The sequence below is a fragment of the Phoenix dactylifera genome, unplaced genomic scaffold (assembly GCF_009389715.1).
Source record: "Phoenix dactylifera cultivar Barhee BC4 unplaced genomic scaffold, palm_55x_up_171113_PBpolish2nd_filt_p 001190F, whole genome shotgun sequence".
In the NCBI taxonomy this organism is placed as follows: Eukaryota; Viridiplantae; Streptophyta; class Magnoliopsida; order Arecales; family Arecaceae; genus Phoenix; species Phoenix dactylifera.
The window spans coordinates 100,077-120,136 of record NW_024068526.1 but is presented as its reverse complement, the minus strand read 5'-3'; the positions used below and the strand labels follow the sequence as shown (position 1 = coordinate 120,136).

At 37.3% G+C, this 20,060-nt stretch overlaps 1 protein-coding gene across 1 annotated transcript in view; it reads right to left on the bottom strand.

The window, feature by feature from the left end:
• Positions 1-1,580: 1,580 nt before the first annotated feature.
• Positions 1,581-20,060, bottom strand: part of LOC120108127 (protein ENHANCED DISEASE RESISTANCE 2-like) — a 48,367-nt gene continuing 29,887 nt past the window's right edge. Inside the window, 17 exon segments of the mRNA XM_039121692.1 lie at positions 1,581-2,119; positions 2,121-2,156; positions 2,886-2,987; positions 3,116-3,136; positions 3,138-3,212; positions 3,440-3,580; positions 4,297-4,341; positions 5,246-5,347; positions 5,457-5,605; positions 5,706-5,745; positions 5,820-6,055; positions 10,666-10,821; positions 10,943-11,014; positions 11,098-11,162; positions 19,550-19,645; positions 19,723-19,823; positions 19,928-19,968. Coding sequence (XP_038977620.1) covers positions 2,042-2,119; positions 2,121-2,156; positions 2,886-2,987; positions 3,116-3,136; positions 3,138-3,212; positions 3,440-3,580; positions 4,297-4,341; positions 5,246-5,347; positions 5,457-5,605; positions 5,706-5,745; positions 5,820-6,055; positions 10,666-10,821; positions 10,943-11,014; positions 11,098-11,162; positions 19,550-19,645; positions 19,723-19,823; positions 19,928-19,968 — 1,556 coding nt within the window. The 3' untranslated portion in view covers positions 1,581-2,041.

The window sequence follows — 20,060 nt, the reverse complement described above, 5'->3', positions numbered from 1 at the left end:
CCGACCAAACATCCTCGAGTTCCAACTCTTCTGGCAGAACCCATCATGCAACCGATTATAGAACAATCATCTTCGAAAATTAAAATATAAATATTTTGTAACCAAGAGAAAAATACTTTAACAAGAGGAATCGGAATATCATTCAGAAGATTTTTTTTTTTTTTTTGGTAGAAGATTCAGAAGATATTTCAAACACTATTTTCTTGGAAAAGGGATTTCAGACACTGCTTAGTTGAAGAAGAAGAAGAAATGCAGGATTGCTCACCATCTCTGGCTTTGGAGGAAGAAAAAACTTCCATCTGTCTTATGCTTGTGGTTATGCGAAGGCTTACCCTTAGAAGGCTGAATCCAATCTGAAAATGGAATGACTTGTTGAGAGAGAGAGAGAGAGAGAGAGAGAGCAATGGTCGGTTGCGGTTATTGGAAGCTAACCGACGCCTCTCTTTCGAATGGTGGGGCGTGCTGGAAATATGGCTGGTTAAGTAGCCGAATTCCAGGCCCATGAGCCCTTTCTGGCCCTAATAAAGGATCTAGTTTTACAACAACGAGTAGGCTCAGCGACCACGTACCACTGTTCTGAAATTTAGCCCAAAATTGTTTACTGAAAAACAAATCGAGCCCAAAATGTGAAACATTTGAAGCCCCACAGGTTAGTCACCGGAAGGCTAGAGGTTAATTGATGATTATAGAATGATGTGAGGACTTTCACCGTCAAGATGCTATTGCTAAAAAGTGGAATGACGGTAGATAGAGATTTTGCCAAAATTTAAAGAAATGAAGGTGCAAGCTTCATAAGGATTAAGCTATTATTTAGATAAAAGGAAAATTCGAGATTCTCATTTTCTTTTGTGCCAAGAAGTCCTTTTCTTCAATTGCCTTCCGATACTGATACTTATTACGTGGTCCCCCTTAACTATCGGGACCAGTCTCATCCTTCAGCTCCGGCTATTGTCCTCTCAGCAGTAGCTTATGCCGCATAGGCCACCGTCGCTGTGCATGACGATTATAATTCCTTTCAGTACTCCTATACTCCAGGTAGTGCTCATACACTCTTCCCACATTCTTAGTGGCGGTAGCTTCTAATTTCTTGCCCCTAGGCTAATAACTTCCGCCATCTCAATTTGTGCCTTGAAAGGCTCCTTTGAGGTCGACCTGCATATGAGATCTGCACAGTAACGCTCGGCCTGCACGTGTGATGCTGCGTTCTGTACCTAAGTCTCAACCTGCACTCTTGAGATTCTTTTCTGCACTTCTGCACTCAGCCTATACTTTAAAACATGATCTACATCTCTGGCATTTCGATCCACGCCTCAAGACTTTGGTCTGCACTCTGCTGTTCGGTCTGTACCTTGACCTTTAAACTGCATCATAATCTTCAGCTTGAGGTCTCTTTTTAGACTCCTCGGTCCATGCAAGAGAATCCGCTTGCATCCTTCCAGAGCTTGCCGCCGATTATTGACTTTGTAATGCTACAAATGGGAAAGAAGAAGAAGAAGAAGAAGAAAGAATTATGAAAACAGACTCGGCTCAGTTGGCAAGAAGAGGAAGAACGAAGACAAAACCACCAAACACGGCCTTCGCGGCAGCAATGCTTTTGCTCATCAATGTTTTTGCAAGAAAGAATTGTGAATACAGACTCCATTGAGTTGTCAAGTCATATCTGTCACAAAATGTGAAAGAAAATGTTATTTTCTGCATACATGTTCAACACTGCAATTTTGGACCTAGAGATTACCAAGTGTTGAGCGTATTAGCAAATACAACAAAGCCATAGTTGATACAACATGCATTCCTCATCACCTCCCCCACTGAAAGCAAATTATTGACCCTCCCTCTCTCTCTCTCTCTCTCTCTCTCTCTAGTTGTACAAGTGGGGAAGGACCGGCATCACGGGAATGCTGCAGTATGGGAATCAATCATTTAGGGGTCGTGCCGCACTCTGCAATGTCTGCAAAATCACATGGGGCACATTCCTTGCTGATGACAATGATGGAAAGAGGGAGGGGGGAAGATAACAGAAGTTGAATATTTGTCGACGGTTTCATTCTGCTGAAGGGCCAGACTCCAGCACTGGCACTACTGCAGATGACAGCTCGACATGTGACACGCGAACAGCACCCAATAAGCCGTTCTGGAAGCTCGTCAAAAGTGTTTCCCTGCAAGCATAGTATTGTTACGGAAAAACAATTGATGTTAAAGCAAAATACAAGAACAGTATAGATATATGTGAAAATAGGTGCTAGCCATCAAACATTGAGAACATGACTGGCTCTCAACCTTTAAATTGGTTTCCGGGTGATGGCTTCGCAATTGTGGGAAACAATGAGGGTTTTGGCATGAGACCTAGAAGGCCAGCAGTCAAGCCGGAATCCTATTTTGTTGCTCATGCAGTTTATACTCATGTGAACAGGGAACAGCCTCCATGGCGGCTGTAGACGAAAAGAGTAAAAGGAAGATGGACAATTGGCAAGGACTGATATAGGAGATTGCATCTATCTCAAAGCAAAAATTACAAGATAAGAAGTGAAATTTAAATATGATTCCCCGAATCTATAGATTAAAATGCACGCCAGGCCATCATATGCAGGGTGGTTCTAGGATGGGCCATACTTCAAAAGCATCATCCTTTTGAAAACACTCCAGTACTCAAATTATTCTATGAATGTCTTGCCAAGTGCAAAGAAACTAGAAAATATTTCATACAATCACCACATAGTATGATCAATGAATTATTTCCCCTTAAATTTATATGCAAGTGCTTAACCTAAGCCTTTTGCGCAAAAATGTACCAAAAGGAATTAAACTTTGCTTCTCTCCTAATGCCAACAGGGTAAAGGCATTTATGTCATAATTTGAAGTAGACTGATAATGGCAGAAACAAGTACCTGTACAAGAAATGCCATATCAACTACCAGTGTTGTAATCACACCACACACAAGCCCTAAAACTCCATTAGCCACTGTAGAAGAACCAATATCAACATCTATCTGCACATATTAATAAACATAAGACGCCTTATATCTCCAGCAGCTTCAAATCGAAATTCATTTGCTAAACAGTTGGACACAAAATTCCACATAAGAGTAAGAATCTTATCGTAACAGAATTTTCTTACTTCCAAGTATTTGGGTCCACGGAATGTAGGTGCAATCAACTGCTTTGCCTAATATACAAGGGGTGCTTCCAACACTCTGGCGTACAATCCAAGAGCCCTGCATTGCTGCACTAGTCAGTAAAGGAATGCAATGCTATGCCAACAACCATTACCGATGGGGTTAACATATATTATCACATGAAATTAAAAACATTTCTTTCCAAAAAAGAGAAGAAAAGACACTGCAGATGGGAAAAGGCAGAGTTTATATTGCATGCTTGGCTTTTATGACTTTATTTATAAAATATAACAAGGGAATTACAGGAACAAGGAGGAGATGATGACCTTAGGAACAGAAGGAATAAGCTTGAACCTACTATTACGGAACTCATCGTCACCATCAACAAAACGCTGCAATAGTGATCCAGGTACCAGCTGTTTTGTTACAAAATAAAAGACCATACTGTAATGAGTTGAGCCTGGAACCTGCAAGATTAGCAAGTTACCTCACTGGTTTTAGATACATGATAATAAATAAGATGTTTAAATGCATTGAGATTTGTGTGCAACTCAGTTTGGTGCCTATGCAGTTTGCATCAGTGAAGTATTGGGGAAAAAGTTTTAGTTCAACTATGCAGAGACTGAAATGCAGTAAGGCAAATTCTAAGAGTTGGGTACACTTTTCCAAAATAAGAATAACCTCAAAAGGCTAACTAGCATTGCCGCATAGGGATATAATCCATAGAGAAATTGTGTGGTTGGCCTTTGACTTATTGTCATGGGATAGAGATGCGGCTAAACTTCTTTGTTCAATGCACTCCTTGTCAAGGTTATATTAAATCTTTCCCAGAGGATTGGAACCTAACATGACTCTTATTAATAAAATAATAATAATTAAAAAAAACTTGCATGACATGGTTACGCATAAATATAGAAATACATGTTCTGCTGAAATTTGTTCTGGTAAGGAACTTTCAAATTACCTGCATTCTTTAGTAAATCACAGATATTTTGACAGCATGAATTTAAGAAAGATTATTGTCTAATGTGCATTCGAACATAGTGGCAACTTGGTAGTACTACAGGATACCAGAAGGTACTGTTACTGTAAGTCTAAACTCAAGTAATAAATAAGATAATTCATATGCACAGAGGAACAAACACTGAGCAGTTAAAGAGGAGAAAACCACGCAAAATCTTACTTGCACATTTATTGCCAATGAGAATAGTCCTTTCTCTGATGCAACCTACATCATCAGAACAAATTCCAGTTAAACCCAATTTCTGGGGTGTACGAAGTAGTAATTACCTTGGGCCAGCAACAGATTTTCATGCTGGAAAGTGAAAGACATACAAATAAAACCAGATATAATAACTGTCATGCACATAAGAATGTAATCTGACAAGTGCGAGTCCAATCAGCCTTCAAAATCTTCCAGCATCTCGTTAGATGGTCTAGGATAATCTCCTTTTCACATAAATATTATTGCCTCATGCAATAGATATAGGGAAAAGAATTGATGCATCTCTTGATGTTCACCAGACATTAGAAAAAAAGGATCATGATGTTCTAGTTCTTCAAATAACACCAAAACAACAAAATCAGAATCATTTGCCACTGCTATGAGACTAGCATTACATTCCCCATAGTAACTATAGATAGCTGCCTCCACTTCCATCATCCATTCAGGTCTGCATCGCTTTATGTTTATGTACTTGTCGTGCAAACGATGACCATATATCATCATTCAGATATTCGAAATACCTTCTAAGCAGTCATCTACTTAATATTCACCTTATATTTTCTAGAACATATATCACCTTCAGAAGATCATATGACTTCAAAAGATCATGCTAAATGAACAGGTCGAAAAATAATGGTAGTGTTTCAAGAATAATGGTTTCCCTTTTTTAATACAAACATCATCGTTTAGAACAAAACCTGATTGAACTTTTTTTTTTAATAAAATAACTCATGGAAAACAAAATGAAAACCTTAATGTGCCACTAATTAGTTTCATTAAACAACTTAAACACTTAGCTAAAAAATATCACAAGAATTCTTGTCCATTGTCCCAAAAAAACAAACAAACAAATCAGGCAATTGAACCATACAAAGCTCATGGAGTCACTGATAGTGATACAACTTACTTGGACTGCACAGCCTTTTCGCGTTGCCACATGGTCCATTCGTTTCACATCCTTAAACCAATCAACTGCTACAAGCTCCATAAGATGCTTTCCAGCAGGAATCTGCATGAGAATATTGAATCCATAAACAGCCTGAACTACAATACTATTAACCATTGCAACTCTACAATCTTCAAAAATGAAATATTTAGTACATAAAGAATCAGAAGACCTTGGTTTTGTCATATATAAAATGGTTACTACGAACTCTGAAGTTATTCCCATCAGATATTCTCCAGCAATCACGACTTTTCTCCTGGTCATCCCGGCGCAAATTGCCAGAAAAGCCAGACAAATCAATTTGATCAGAAGGCTCCTCATCTAGAAAAACAGTTTGTTAGGAATATAACAGTTAGCCATAACTCAATGTCAACAATAATGATCACACTATAGAGAGAAGAAAGCAAATTTCATCACAGACCTGCATGTCTGATAGCGTTTTCAAGTTTGACTGCATATGCCTGCAAATGTTGCAATGTTCATACTCAAAAGAAGGTTGCCAAGAAATAAATGACATTGGAAGCAGTCGACCAACCTCCTGTTCAGGCTCTGGAATTTGATAATCCTCATCCTCATCAGAGTCTTCATCCAACATAACAGAGTGTCTGCTATTAGAATGCATCTGATCCAGTGACAGATTAGGCTGAATGGAATTCTCCTGTGTTTTCTGTTCCTTTCTAGAAGAAGCAGAATTCGAAGTCATATTGACCATTACTGACATCCTTGGAACCGTGTGGCTTTCATCTGTCTGAGAAAACCATTCACGCAGCCCTGCCATTTATGCACAATAGATACGTTTAATCAATGAAAAGGCCAACAGCAGCAAGTTATTTTAGCATAAACTGCAAGGAGATCCTCTAAAACTGCTCACACAATCAGTAACAGAGCAAATGAAATGATTGTACTTGGACACAAATAAAATAAGAATGTCATAAACAATTGTTTCGGGCAGTAGGGATGCCGTGGTTTTTTGGTGATCTAGCATTAATAGCATGAGATCCTGCCAATTTCATTGGGTAATTTATTGTATGGCAGCATGTTTATAAGAATTCTAGAGGAAAAAAGACAGGGAGGCTCAAGGAAAGATATTTACTGCTGAAGCATTCTATTCTTTTTTTCAGAAGTTATAATCATCATGGAACAATCATTTGACAGCTGCCATACTCAAAGAGAGAAAAATTGGAAGAAAAGGTGAAACACATCTTTACTTTTTCGGTAATGCACTGTGTCCTTTTGTTACGGTGTAAGCAGGATTCGACAGCTTCTAGCGACTTTACCAACTTTGACATTGATGCCTACACAACTTTGTGAATTTCATAACCCTCAAATCGACCATTCCCACTTAATCCTTTTGGCCATCTCAGCAACAATTTCTATAGCTTAAGTAAACAAAGAATATAAGTAAAGATTGCTTTGCCTTAGTTCCCTGCTATTGCCAAAACAAAAAACTTTAGGTAGTCATTCGCAATGGATACAACAATCCCAAGGTCGGCCACACACTATCCTAAACCATCCGGTTGAGGGCATACCAACCCAAACCAGCCGGTTACCGAGACGATTCAGTGGTTTGGCTCGGTAAGAGGTCCGAACTGAGCCAAACCGAGAACTGCCCGGTTTTGCTCGGTCTAGAGCGGTTCATGCCTCTTACCCTTTTTTCTTTCAATTTTCCTTCTTTCCTTCCTCCCTTCCTTTCTTTTTCTTCTCCCTTTGTTTCCTTGTTTCCTTTTCCTTCTTCTTCCCCTTCCTTTCTTTCTTTCCTGTTTCTTCTTGGCAACCTGAATTTGGTGTTTAGCAGTCCAAAACAATCAGTATAGGAAAATAATAAGTTTGAGCTGTGCAAATGGACCTAGGCACCCTAGTTTTATCCTTTTGGCATAACTAGAAAATGTGGAAATGTTACTAATCACACTCCTTGCTGCGAGGGAATAGAGCTAGATGTTCTGGACATCATAATGAAAGATGGAACATCAGGAGCATATTTGCGTTGGACCTTTCTTGGCACTATCAATTGTTCAAGGAAAGAAAATCTTACTTGTCTGGGAAAGAAGACAGTTTTGATGATATGGTGCTAAAGTCAAACTCAAAAGGATTATCACTAATGAATAAAGAAGAGACAAGAGATGAAAGCATTCTAAAAAACATTAGCTCCCAACCTGAAAAAAAATTAGTACAAAATATCTTCCTATTGTATCACTAGTTACATCAATTAAAACATCCAAAATTTCAAAAAGCTACTGCCAATACAAAAGAAAGGAACAAAAGGTAATTGTTCAAAATACTCTATAAGAATGATAGTACTAGTAAAAATCCAAGAGCAAAGGGAAATTATACATTGACTAACATTCTAGAGTTGCGTAGATGAGTGAACTGATAGCTCTAATCCATGAAATCATGATATCAATGATCGATAATAATAGCAAAAATCATTAATAGCAACTTGAACTGCCATGAAACATATATAAGAAAAGATGCTCTATTTATGGTGACAATTAGCTTCCACAGTTCAGGAAAAAGCTACCATTATTAATGGAAGAAGCAAAAAACTGAAAAGAGCATAGAGAGGAGCTACATGCCATGAATTAACTAAAATCTAAAATATATAAAAAATATACCAAGCTCAATTTTCTCAATTTTCTGAAAATCATCAATAGATGCATGAAATATTTTTTAAAGAGGAAACTGGATATTAAATCAGTATAATCACCAAACCAATCTCAAACTAAAATACTAAGTATGCAAACTATAACACTAAGAACACCTTTCAAGTTTACATAAATTAAATTCAAAAAAAAAAAATGATAATATACCAAAAGGCATCAGAACTTTTATTGCTAAAATCTTGTAATTCATGATCCGGATCTCGTGATCTGGATGAAAATAACCTTATGCATTCAGGTTCACATCTTAGGATCAGGATCTTTTAGGATCATAAGATCTTCCTTCCTTTATTTTTTCCTTTTTCTTCTTCTTCTGTTTCTTTCTTTCCTTTTCTTCTCCCTTCCTTTTTTTCCTTTTCTTCTGTTTTTTCTTCTTCTTTCCTTTGAAACATCCATAAACCTTCAAATAATCCTCAAAAACAAAAAAAAAAAAGAAAAAAACAAAAAGTGCTACTTGTACCGAAGCCATATGCTATTGCTTGCCAAGTGTTGGTATGGTATGGCTCGGTCCCGTACCGTACCAGTCAAGTATTGATAAAATAACTAGTATTGAAACTGCAGACCTTGAACAATACTTTATCTATTATAGAGCCAACCCACTTACTAACAATCAACCCTCTCTCAAAAATTTGAACATCATAAATCTTCTATAAACCCATAACAGAAACGAAGTGGACCAAGCGGTGAACTATGTTACCCGGACTCTTCAATTTAGCCTAAGTATCGCACATCACATTTAATCATGGACATTGGTATGATAACTAGACATGGCTCCATTAGAAAAAGAACTTGGATATTCAAAGGATCTGATGCTTAGACACACATAAGCACTTTTATATGAACACAAGTACATGTAATATAGGCAATAAGCCAACCATAAGTAGTAAAATTTGTTAATTATAAATCATCCTCTAATAAAAGCATTGTAACTTGCTTTTGCAAATTGTCAAAATACTTTTTTAAAAATTTTAAGAATGATTACGAAAATTTAATATAATATGCCATAGTCTCAAACATAGAAGTTGTCTGATTTTGAAAATGCGATACATGAATGTGGCGTTTGAGCTTCCTAAGAAGTTCTTAACCACGACCTTGACTAGAAAGCCTTATTCTCTCATTGACCCAAGTGTAAAACATTACAATTTGAATATGCATCATGATTGGTTTTCAACCTCTTGTCAATTCTCTTTTAGGCAGTAACCCAAATTTTCAAGGTTATTATGCAAGGGAAAGGCATTTCACAAAATCAAGTCAACTCAGTGTTTGGAAATATATATTTTCTTTTTTTTTTCTCGCTCTCATCTTTGTTTTGTTTTCGGGGGTAGTTTAGTCCATAGAATGATGCGACCAAACTAAGCAATTGGCCCACCTTCCACTCTATCCATAGGCAATCAAATGTAAACAATTTCACATCAAGCATGGCAGAATCGGTATCGACAAGCATGCTAGCCGGCGACTAGTATGTTTAAGGTACGCGGTACCGACTGTACCGACGTACCGGTGGGCATCGGTACCGGTACGGTACCGAACTAAACTGAGCCGAACCGGTACTGTACCGATGGGGCTAAAAGCCAAAAAAATTGGAGCCGGTACGTACTGGCCGGTTCGGGCCGGTACGACTCGGTACGGGCTGGTACGACTCGGTACGGGCCGGTATGGGCCGGTACGACTCGGTACGGGCCGGTATGGGCCGGTACGGTTCGTTACCGAAATATATAGCTGTACCATACCGGTAGGGTCCGGTACCGGTATGTACAGGCCGGTACCAGCCCGTACCGACCGGTACGGCAGACCATGGATATGTTACAATACTAGTCCGTACCGTACCGAACTGCAATGTATCGGAACCACAGTAAGGAGAGGAAGAGGGCCGGAGAGGAAGAAGGCAAAGGAGGGAGAGGGGGAGAGGAAGAAGGAGGAGGGGAATGGAGAGAGAGGGGGGAGAGGGACTCACTTGGAGGCACAGATCAATCTGTAGTCGGAGAAGGATGGTCTCCTAGGTCTGATGCTGGGGAAGGACAAATCGCGGGAGAAAGGCTTGAAGGAGGAGGAGGGCATTGGCGACGTTGAGTGGAGGTGGGAGAGAGGCGAGGGTTTCGAAGGGTCTGCATGAGAGAAAGGGGAGAGAGGCCGGAGGAGGCGAAGGGGTTGGAGGGGGGGTCTTGAAGGGTTTCAAACCGAACGTGCACGAAGGGGGGGGGGGGGCTTCTCTCAAACTGGGTTGTTCTCGGATTGGGAGGGATACGGTTAGGCTTTTGGTGAGGGTTTAGCCTGTTTACCGAGCTGATAGAGTGAATCATCTCAATTCCCTATCAGTTCGGTTTGATACACTCCGAACCAAAGGTTTGGGATGGTATGGGCAACGTTGCTTTGCACCATGTGTCAACTAGGATGCTCAAATTCACAACCTCTCAACCTAATCAGAAAGGCTCAAAACCATCTAGGGAAGCATACCTTGGTTACATAATGTAAGCTAATGCAACAAGATGCAAAAAACCAATATTTCTCTAAACATTAGAAAAATTTGACAAGTAGGAAAAAAGAAAGATTTGATCCAAGGAATTATATAAAAAAATATTTTTCTTGAATATCCTAATTTCCATTGTAAGAATGTGCTAAAACCATAAAATACATAAAAATGGAATTCTAGAATACCAAAACATTCATTTCCAACAATGTAGCAATATCCAAATTAAAACTACGACAAATAGAGAAGATTGGTACCAGCAACGTTGTTCAACATCTGAAGCAAACAATGTTGCTGAAATGGTGGGAAATAACCAACACCCCATCCCTTCAGATCAATCTGCATAAGATGCTGTACCTGAGTTCGAGGTCTCCCATTTCGAGACTTTAGGGGAGAAATGTTGAATCCACCACCTGAGAACAAAGAAATGATGAACTTTTGTTGGGTATTAAAATATGATAATTGTATTTGGAAAATAATAGCATAATGTGAGATAATTCCTCAGCAAGCCAAAAAGCAAATGATGAACTGTACTCTCAATGTGGGCTCTCACGAATCCTGGTTGTGGACCACAGTTAGGATGCTCCCTGGACCGAAATAAAACAACTGCAAAATGGTAATGCACATCACGTGCCTTAAGATAATGATGGGAAAAATGATAGCAAAGGGGAAAAAACTAATATGCTCACCATAACTTCCATCATCATTACGCCGCCAATAACGCACATAACAAAGATCCCGGGGCCACACAAACCTGCACGGCCAAGAATATTTCTTTAAACACAAGATACAGATATGTCACATTTTAGCAACCACCAAGGTGACATGATGCATAATTTCCATGGCATAGCATAGCATACGAATAAATTATAAAGAACACGTCAAAACAATGTAATAAAAGATGTCTGCAATAGATCAACAACAAGAAATGTGTAGCATACGGTCAAACAAAATATAAAGTTAAATGTTGTATAAAATTTAATTTTTGTTAGATAATAGATGGTAGCGATATCATGATTTTTCTACTACACTACTTTTATTTATCATAATATATGTGGTCAATATCAAGTAATAAATCGAAGAGGTTAGATCATTGCTAATCACAGATCAAATCACAAATCTTAAGATTCTTTTCCAATTTCTTCGAGAAAATATAAACGAAAGGTGAAACAGAGATAAATGAGCCAAATATAAATTAGATGAAGAATAAAAAAATCATATATGTAGTAACAAAGTTCAGTCTTCACCATCGTAAACCCATATGTAGCATGTCTAATGACACAAATATCATGTAATCCATACGCAAACTAACAATAACCATCCTTTTGGGTAGGATATTTTAGGGGAGAAAATTGAAGTTTAACAAATGGTTATAAAATATGAAATTACCTTTTGCTTCCTGATCTAAATTCCATAAACCCCAAATTTTCTGTTTCTTTAGTTTCTAGAAGTCAAAAACCCTCCCAAGCTCGCCAAATCTATATGCTCAATCTTATTAGAGATGAGTAATTCTAAAAGCCATATAGACCAATAAATTATATAATTTGGAACATAATTCAATATGCAGCAATATGATAAACTTAGACCAAGGTTCGCCGTCTTAGTACCGGACCCCAAATCGGTACCATCGTATTACATTGTTAGTACACGGTTCGATATGGTACAACTCAGCATACTGACTGTCCGTACGGTATGGAACAACTTATCAATTTGGTACCAGTAAGGTACGGTATTGACCGGTATGACAAATCTTGACTTAGACCTTATGGCCTAAGGGATTGTATGAAGCATAAGCATATCTAATTCTTATCCTACGTAATCCTAATTCAAGGATGGATCTAGATCATTTAAGATCATTTTGATCTGAACCATAAGATCCAAATCGTGGATTGTCAGATTTCAACAACAAATATTTTCAAAGTTTAATATAAAATGGTTTGTTCAAGAGATACAACCCTAACTGACACAATATATCTCATTAGCCAACTTCAAGAACCTTATATCATTTTTTGATATAGGTAATCCATTGGATTCATGTCAACATCTCCATCAGTTAAACTAAGCTTTCAAACTTTTTCTTTGAATTTTCTATCCAGATGGGCTTAAATGTAAATAATCAATGCTCTACTTAATGGAGACCTCTTTTTTCTTTATATAGAACCTTACCACTTCATTGGCTTGTTCGTCCACATATTAATGCAACTTGGGCAGAGTAGGGTGGGGACCCTACACTTCTATAGAAGAAGGGATTCTAACATTGCTGGACTTTCATAATGATAAAAATAACAACAACAACAACAACTATTATATAAAAGTGGCTTCATTTTCTAATTTTTCATTTTCAAGATAACCCTAATTAGATATCTCTCTTAAAAAGAGTTAAAACATGCTAGACTTCTATAAAAAAGAATTCCAATGCTGCTGGAATTTGAGAATAAGAAAAGGAGTCAAAGAGAATAGAGATTGTGTGTGGGAATAGAAGCACTCATGCTAATTGTCAAACAAACAAGAGAAAATCCAATTTTGCAAGAAAGAAAGAATTCTAAAAATTCTAAAAATGTTCTTAGTATATCTGGATTCTAACTTCTAGGAAAATTCAAGGGATCTAGGAGGAAAAGAGACACTTTTGTGCCAAGAGGCCTTCGTGAGTTTGATGCATTAGAAAAAATGTTTTCATGTCATTTTAGAATTTAGACTCTAAATAAATTAGGTCAAATCCAAAATCTTTAGCAGCCATCTGCATCTGCACATGCATTATAACTACACACATGTATACATGCACACACACATTGCAAGCATGGACGTATCTATAAAGAGAGAGAGAGAGGGTACTACACTTGGCCACCTATGTCAATTGCCTCTGACATCTTGTAATTTATTGCAATTTTAAATTTTAACAAGGAATTCAGGACAAAATAAACAGCTAAATATTATGTGGGGGGATTGCAATTTTCTATGAATTTCCCATTTTTCACTCAATGATGGACTTTGCCTTCTTTTTTTCTGAACAACTAATCAAATGAAAGTTTCCAATTTCTGCCGCTTTTTCTCCCTCTTAATCAAATCTTTTCTTGCCAATAAATAAATCCTCCCCCTCAATCAAAAAGGCAAATCCTCCCTCACCATTGAAATAAATGAGATTGCTGCCAATACAGTACATTTATACACACACACACATATACATCAAAATTTCCTGCTTAGATGCAATCAATAAGGCTGAAAAAGCAAATATAAAACCTATAAAACAGTGTGCTAGTCCAATCAATCTTGTTGCACAATGGAAAGAGAAACTGGCTTATCTCTCTATTATATAAAATTAATCAAAGGTATGCATTCATGAGCCCATGCTTAACTTTCAAACGATTCCTGCCAATATCCCATGGCAGGAAATTAAGAACATAAATTTAAAACCCCCATCAAGATGTCCAAATAAGAAAATACTCACCAATATTAATAAACTATTCATACCAAAAGGGTTATATATATTGATAGGATGTGAAGAGTTTAACCATAGATAATTCCTTAACCATCCCATCAAATAAGAGGAAGGTTCATTACATTGTGAAATATTACCCCGCCAAAATGTGATATTTCTACTTGGAACATTCTATTTGGCAGTTTCTGTATGTTAAATACCATTTGATGGTTTATTTTCTATTGGCATTGGATCATCTGTGGGAAAACTATGTTTACAATAACAGTTGCTAAATTAATGCTTTCTGTTCACATTTTTCTTCTTTCTTCTCTATTCTAGCCACTAGTTACAAAAAGCAATCCCCTTTTATAGAATTACTTTATTATAAAATCAAGATCCTTTAGTAGTTAAACAAAATCTGAATCATTTTGTAACATAATAAATGGATGATTGGAGGGAGGGACGGAAAAAGACAGACTAGCAGGAGAAAGAGAAGGGAGTCAAAGTTAGCAGTTTCCCTACTTTCCATTTTGTATATACTTTCTTTTAGAGATCATTGTATTGTATAAAACACGAAATGAGAAAATTCTTCTTTCCTTACCATGACATAAAAGATAAATACTTCTATGTTTCAAGGAAATAATTAGGATGTAATCAACTACAAAAAAATTCCATTTAATAAGGGGGGAATAAATGTATTTTTTGTCCACAAAGATTCCATATTTTTTATTTTTAAAAATATTTTATATGTATCAATACACTTATTCCCCCCCTTAATATGTTTTTTAGGTTTTTCCCTGGCATAACACCCTAAACCGCCTAGTTCGAAGCGTACCATACCGTACTGGGTCGAAACCAGTATGAAACTCATTCAATTTGGTACTACCACGTATCGAGGCGTACCGAGATGTGTATCGACTTGTATCGAGGCATACCGAGATAAAATGTAATAAAAATAATTCGAGAACAGTTTCGTTATAGGGTACGTATTGTACCATACCAACCCATAATGTACCAAATCAGTAGCATACCAGTACGGTACCTAGTATCGAGATTATGAATCTTCGTTTCTAGTTTGTTGGGTTGGCTGGGCTTGGAGTGCAACCCCTACATAATTTTTTGGCTAGCCACTAGGCTAAATAAAAATGATATTAACCTAGACCAAAACTAAAAAAAATCATTATATTACATAAAAATAAAACGTATACCCAATCGATGGAAACGATTTCTATTAAAAAATCATTAATAAATTTATTATTTATTTTATTATTTAGTTTAAATATTAAAATAAATAATTTATAAAGTAAGAATAATTTATAATAATAGTTTTGATAGAACAAATAATTACATAATCAACAACACTATTAATATATTTTTTATTATTTTATGATACTAAAAGTACTTTCTCAAATGATTACCAAACAGATGTTAAAGTTCCACAGCACTTCAAAAATATAGTTACCAAAACGGCTTTTTATTAAAGCTCTACTAGCGAAAGCTTTACCAACCAAAGCACTACAAACAAAAGCTCTACCACCTATAGTAATGCCAAATGGGCCTTCTTCATTCAAATTTCAGAATGAAGAGCTCAATACTAATTATCTACACACGATTATGTAGCTGTTAAGTACATCAGGTTTTGCGCCTTCCCCTAGATTCTTCTCAAAATAATTGTCATACTAAAAAATAAAAAGTGTCTTAAATGAAAAAGACTTCCAAATAAACTGCATAAACTTTAGAAATAAGCAACTTTGATAGACAATGGCCACCTTTAGTCCTCTCTATATTTCTCAAGCTCCTTTTTTTTTTTTTTTGGTAAAAAAATAGGAGGGGAGGGGGAGGGACCAGCCCACCCGCATAGCAACCCCATTACTGAGCCCCCCTTCCACTAGGAAATGTTCGATACAGGTCGCAGGTTTCGCGTGCCTTCCCCGACCCGTGGGCTCACCCCACTGGGTTCACCGCCTCACGTGTGGGTACGTCACCCCAGTGTCACCTTGGTACAAGTGGAAGGAAAGCATAACCGCCAACAAGCCAGCCGGGCGTGGGGCATCCGGTCCCCTAATTTAATCGACGCCCGTGCGTTTCGAACCCGGGCAACTTGGGCGGAATTATCGCCCCCTTACCACCAGGCTACTACCTTGGTGGCTTTCTCAAGCTCCTTTCAAGGAGTTAAAGATTCAACATCAACGATAGACCATCCAAATTCAAGATCCAAAATCTTGAATAATATAGACTACAAAAAGAATTCCTAGAAACCAAAATTCATGTGTTTTTTTGGTCTCTAACCAAATCATTAAGTGGTGTCAAAATGGACAATTTTAATAGCATGATACTACCTTTTATTACAATCTAATGCAAGGTCTGCAATCTCGGTACCGAGTACCATATCGGTACCTTATCGGTATCGTATAGTATACCTCTGTGTCGAAGTAGCTCTCTTATCAATTTTCTCAATTTTTATCTCAGTACGCCTCGGTACGGGCGGTACAAGGCTTGTACCGACTTGAATGTGTATTTTGTACCAGTTTTCTCTTGGTACGATACGGTACGCCCCATACCGGATGATATAGGGCTGTATGGCAGACCTTGGTCTAATGATCAAAAAGTGGCGGATTTAAATCATGTATTTTACCACACTAATGCAATTCATACTATTCATTTTTGCACCAACTTGATGCATAAGTTAGAGGCCGCCAAATATATGACATTTGGTTTTGAGGCATTTGTTGAAGTGCAGATTATGTTCAACAATTCAAATCTTCAATCTGGATGGTGCATCATTCATTTTAAAATCATTAACTACTTTTACAAGAAGTTAAAGTGTGTAGTTCAGCTCATATATATAGATATATATATAAAGTCATTACTTACCTCTCCTTAGCTGTTTTACGACTGCCTTGCTGAACTTTATGACATTTGGTTTTGAGGCATTTGTTGAAGTGCAGATTATGTTCAACAATTCAAATCTTCAATCTGGATGGTGTATCATTCATTTTAAAGTCATTACTTACCTCTCCTTAGCTGTTTTACGACTGCCTTGCTGAACTTTATGACTGCTTTGGCACAATGTGACACACCAACGCCTAAATGTGCAACTTTACACATTTTTTTGGCTGCACCCTTTCGCTTTTTATATAAGTCCTTTTGTTATTTTCTTATAGTTAATTGGAATTTTCAAGCTCATTTCTTGTAGTTTTGCATTTCCGCCTTAACATGTTGCAACCCCCCCCCCCCCCCCCCCCCCCCCCCAAAAAAAAAAACAGTCCCTTGTAAATTCTATTAGAAAGTAATCTATTATGTCTCCCTTTTTGCATTGCAAATATGTGAGAACATGTTTACTTTGGGCCCTCCTTCAGTCAATACCTCTAAAGTAGAGTTTGCTCCTAGATACATTCTGCAGCACAGGAATTATCCATTAACACAAAATTGATTCCTTTGCAATTATATTTCTTTGTTCTTCTAAACGATCCTCCTTAATTCAAATCAGCATTCAATCAAATTCCAGTCTCATCAACTAACACTATGCATTTGCAACATAATATACACCACAAGACCTAAATCTTAACAATGAGTTCATGCATAAAATGAATAATGACGAACGAATCCCAAGATTACTATCAGCCCAAAGCATCTAGAAGCATTGACCATACACCGAGTTTGTGTAAACATACTTCATAATCACTTCCTCAAACATATTTCACTACTTCCAATATAGCACTATCAGTGCTTTTCATCTGGCTAATGAACAATGGCAGATACAATATAATTTCATATATTCATAAGTACTCCCTCCTAAGTGCCTCTTTTTTTCTCTCTCTCACCCACTTTCACTCTCTCTCATGTGTACCTCCTGAATGCCCACCAAATTAACACCCTCACAACACTACTTAATTTGCATTTAGTAAGTAGATAAAACCTCCACATATGCATTATTTTCCCCATAATCTTCAAATCAACTGCATTAGGAAAAGAAAAACAGTTTTGATGGTTGACCTTTGAAGTACTTCTTAGAATTTTTTCCACTAGTACGAATCAATCTTTTTTATACTTCAAAGGATCTAATACATATAATGTCTACTTAAAACCTTTTGGAAGTAGAACTCCCATGGGCCAGGCCAGGATGGTCTCGAGCTAGGCTTTGTCCAATGGTCAACACAATTTAATTAGGCCCAGGCCTAGCCCAGCGTCGCTTTCAGGCCCTACCCTTCCAGGCCCAACCTGCCTGTACTCAGGCTTTGGGCTTCAGGCCGGGCCTTGGGCTTCCTGATCTTTTTCTAATTATTTAGAAAATGCCTAAAAATGCTTTAAAATGTTAAATATAAATAATTAAATATTGCCAACAACCTACAATATGCCTATTATCCTATTAAGTTCACATGTCAATAATAATTGTCAATTAAGTCTACAAATACATCAAATATAAACAAACAACACAAGAAAAAAACAAAAAATCAGACATGATCGGGCCTAAGCTAGGCTTTAAGCGCCAACCACAAGCCTGGTCTATTTATTAAATGAGCCAATCCTGGCCCGTTGAGCCTAAAACCTTAGCCCAAGCCCACCAAAGGCTGCACGCTTGAGCGGGCTAGGCAGGCTGCCCGGTCCATGAACAAGTCTTTTTGGAGGTTGTCATGTCAAATTTTATTAGAGACCATGATAGGTGAGTAGTGGTACCCAGGCACTCCCAAACGTAGGTTTTTTTGACATGTTAGACACTGGGGGACACTTCATACCACCCCATGACACTTCATTAAATCAAAATGTCATCATCATTACTTATCTAATAGTAACCAAGTCCAACATATCAATTAGCAAATTATTTTATCAATTTGCGAACAAAAAGAGCAATAGTTCCAACTAATTAACTAATGCACACAACTCAATACATATTTACACAATCACATATAACATATAGACATGTCTCCATGTCTAATCTGTAAAAGAATCCTGTGTCAGAATTTTCTGGACACTCGGACACTTGAAACCCGGTTCACATGTCTAAGTAACATTGCAATTGAGATAGTTCCTAGTTATCATTGCATGAATACTATTGCGAATAAATTGGCATGCACAAATTGAAAGTCTACTGCAAATTTACAATGTGATTTTTAATATTTCCTTCACGTGGCCAAGAATTTCAGATGCTTAATTCATTTTAACACATTTGAACTATGAGAGTTTATAGGAATTAGGTTTTGCAACCAGAAGCAAAAGTTACTTATGATAGATGGAAATGCAAGAGTAATAGAAAGGTTATCTTCTGTCAAGAATGTGGAAGATAGCTTCTATGAACCTGTATCATAGATTACTAGAGACTTAGCTCTCCAACCACTACTCTTACTAATGAAGCATCCAATGAAATAGTCACCAAACTCAATGCCAATGAAGAAAGATATACTGGCATGATCTCGGCATAGCATAATAAATATAAACACACATACGAAACTATTAAGGTTTGGCATATTTAGAGAAATAAATTAAAGCAACGTTCTTTGTTGGAAGTATATTTCATGTATACTGTAGCATTATGATCATATAACAAAGCTAGCCATTAATCCTAATCTAATGCTAAATGTTCTAATGAGCATATGATGTCTATTAAGTTGTATTTCTAATTATCAAGCAAGATAATTTTGTCCAACATGCAACAGAAATGAGATGATCAGCCACAAGTACTTCAACGCAATTCATGTTATATTCTTTTTCCGTGTAGAGGGCATTACATTGGGAACCAGCTCGGCTGTAGTCTATGATACAGTATTGCAGTGTGTCCATCCACCTCCTCAACTAAGCTGCCATATTGAAAGCTGCAATCCCACCTACAAAACAAGAGAACAGGGATAACTAGGGAGATCTACCAATCCAAAACAAAGGTTCTATAGACATAATAACTTACTCAAAACGTGTTCCATCCATGCTCATTACAAGCTCAAAGATTGCTTCGCATGTGGCCTCCACCACACCAACAGCCTTCATTGCTCTACTGCAGCTCCTTGGCTGCACATAATACAATTTACATGAATGAGAAAAGCTCACTTCCAGATTAAAGTTTCTACCATAATATTGCAAAATACAAACAGAAAAAGACATTCATTACATACGAGGTAATCTACTTCTAGAAGCTCTTCAAAAATGCGAAGCCCTGGAATTCAAGAGCATAAATTATTAGTAACATAAATCTAGGCGATGGGGTTGTGCCTCTTATGGCTATAACTCACTTGACTAGCAGAATGT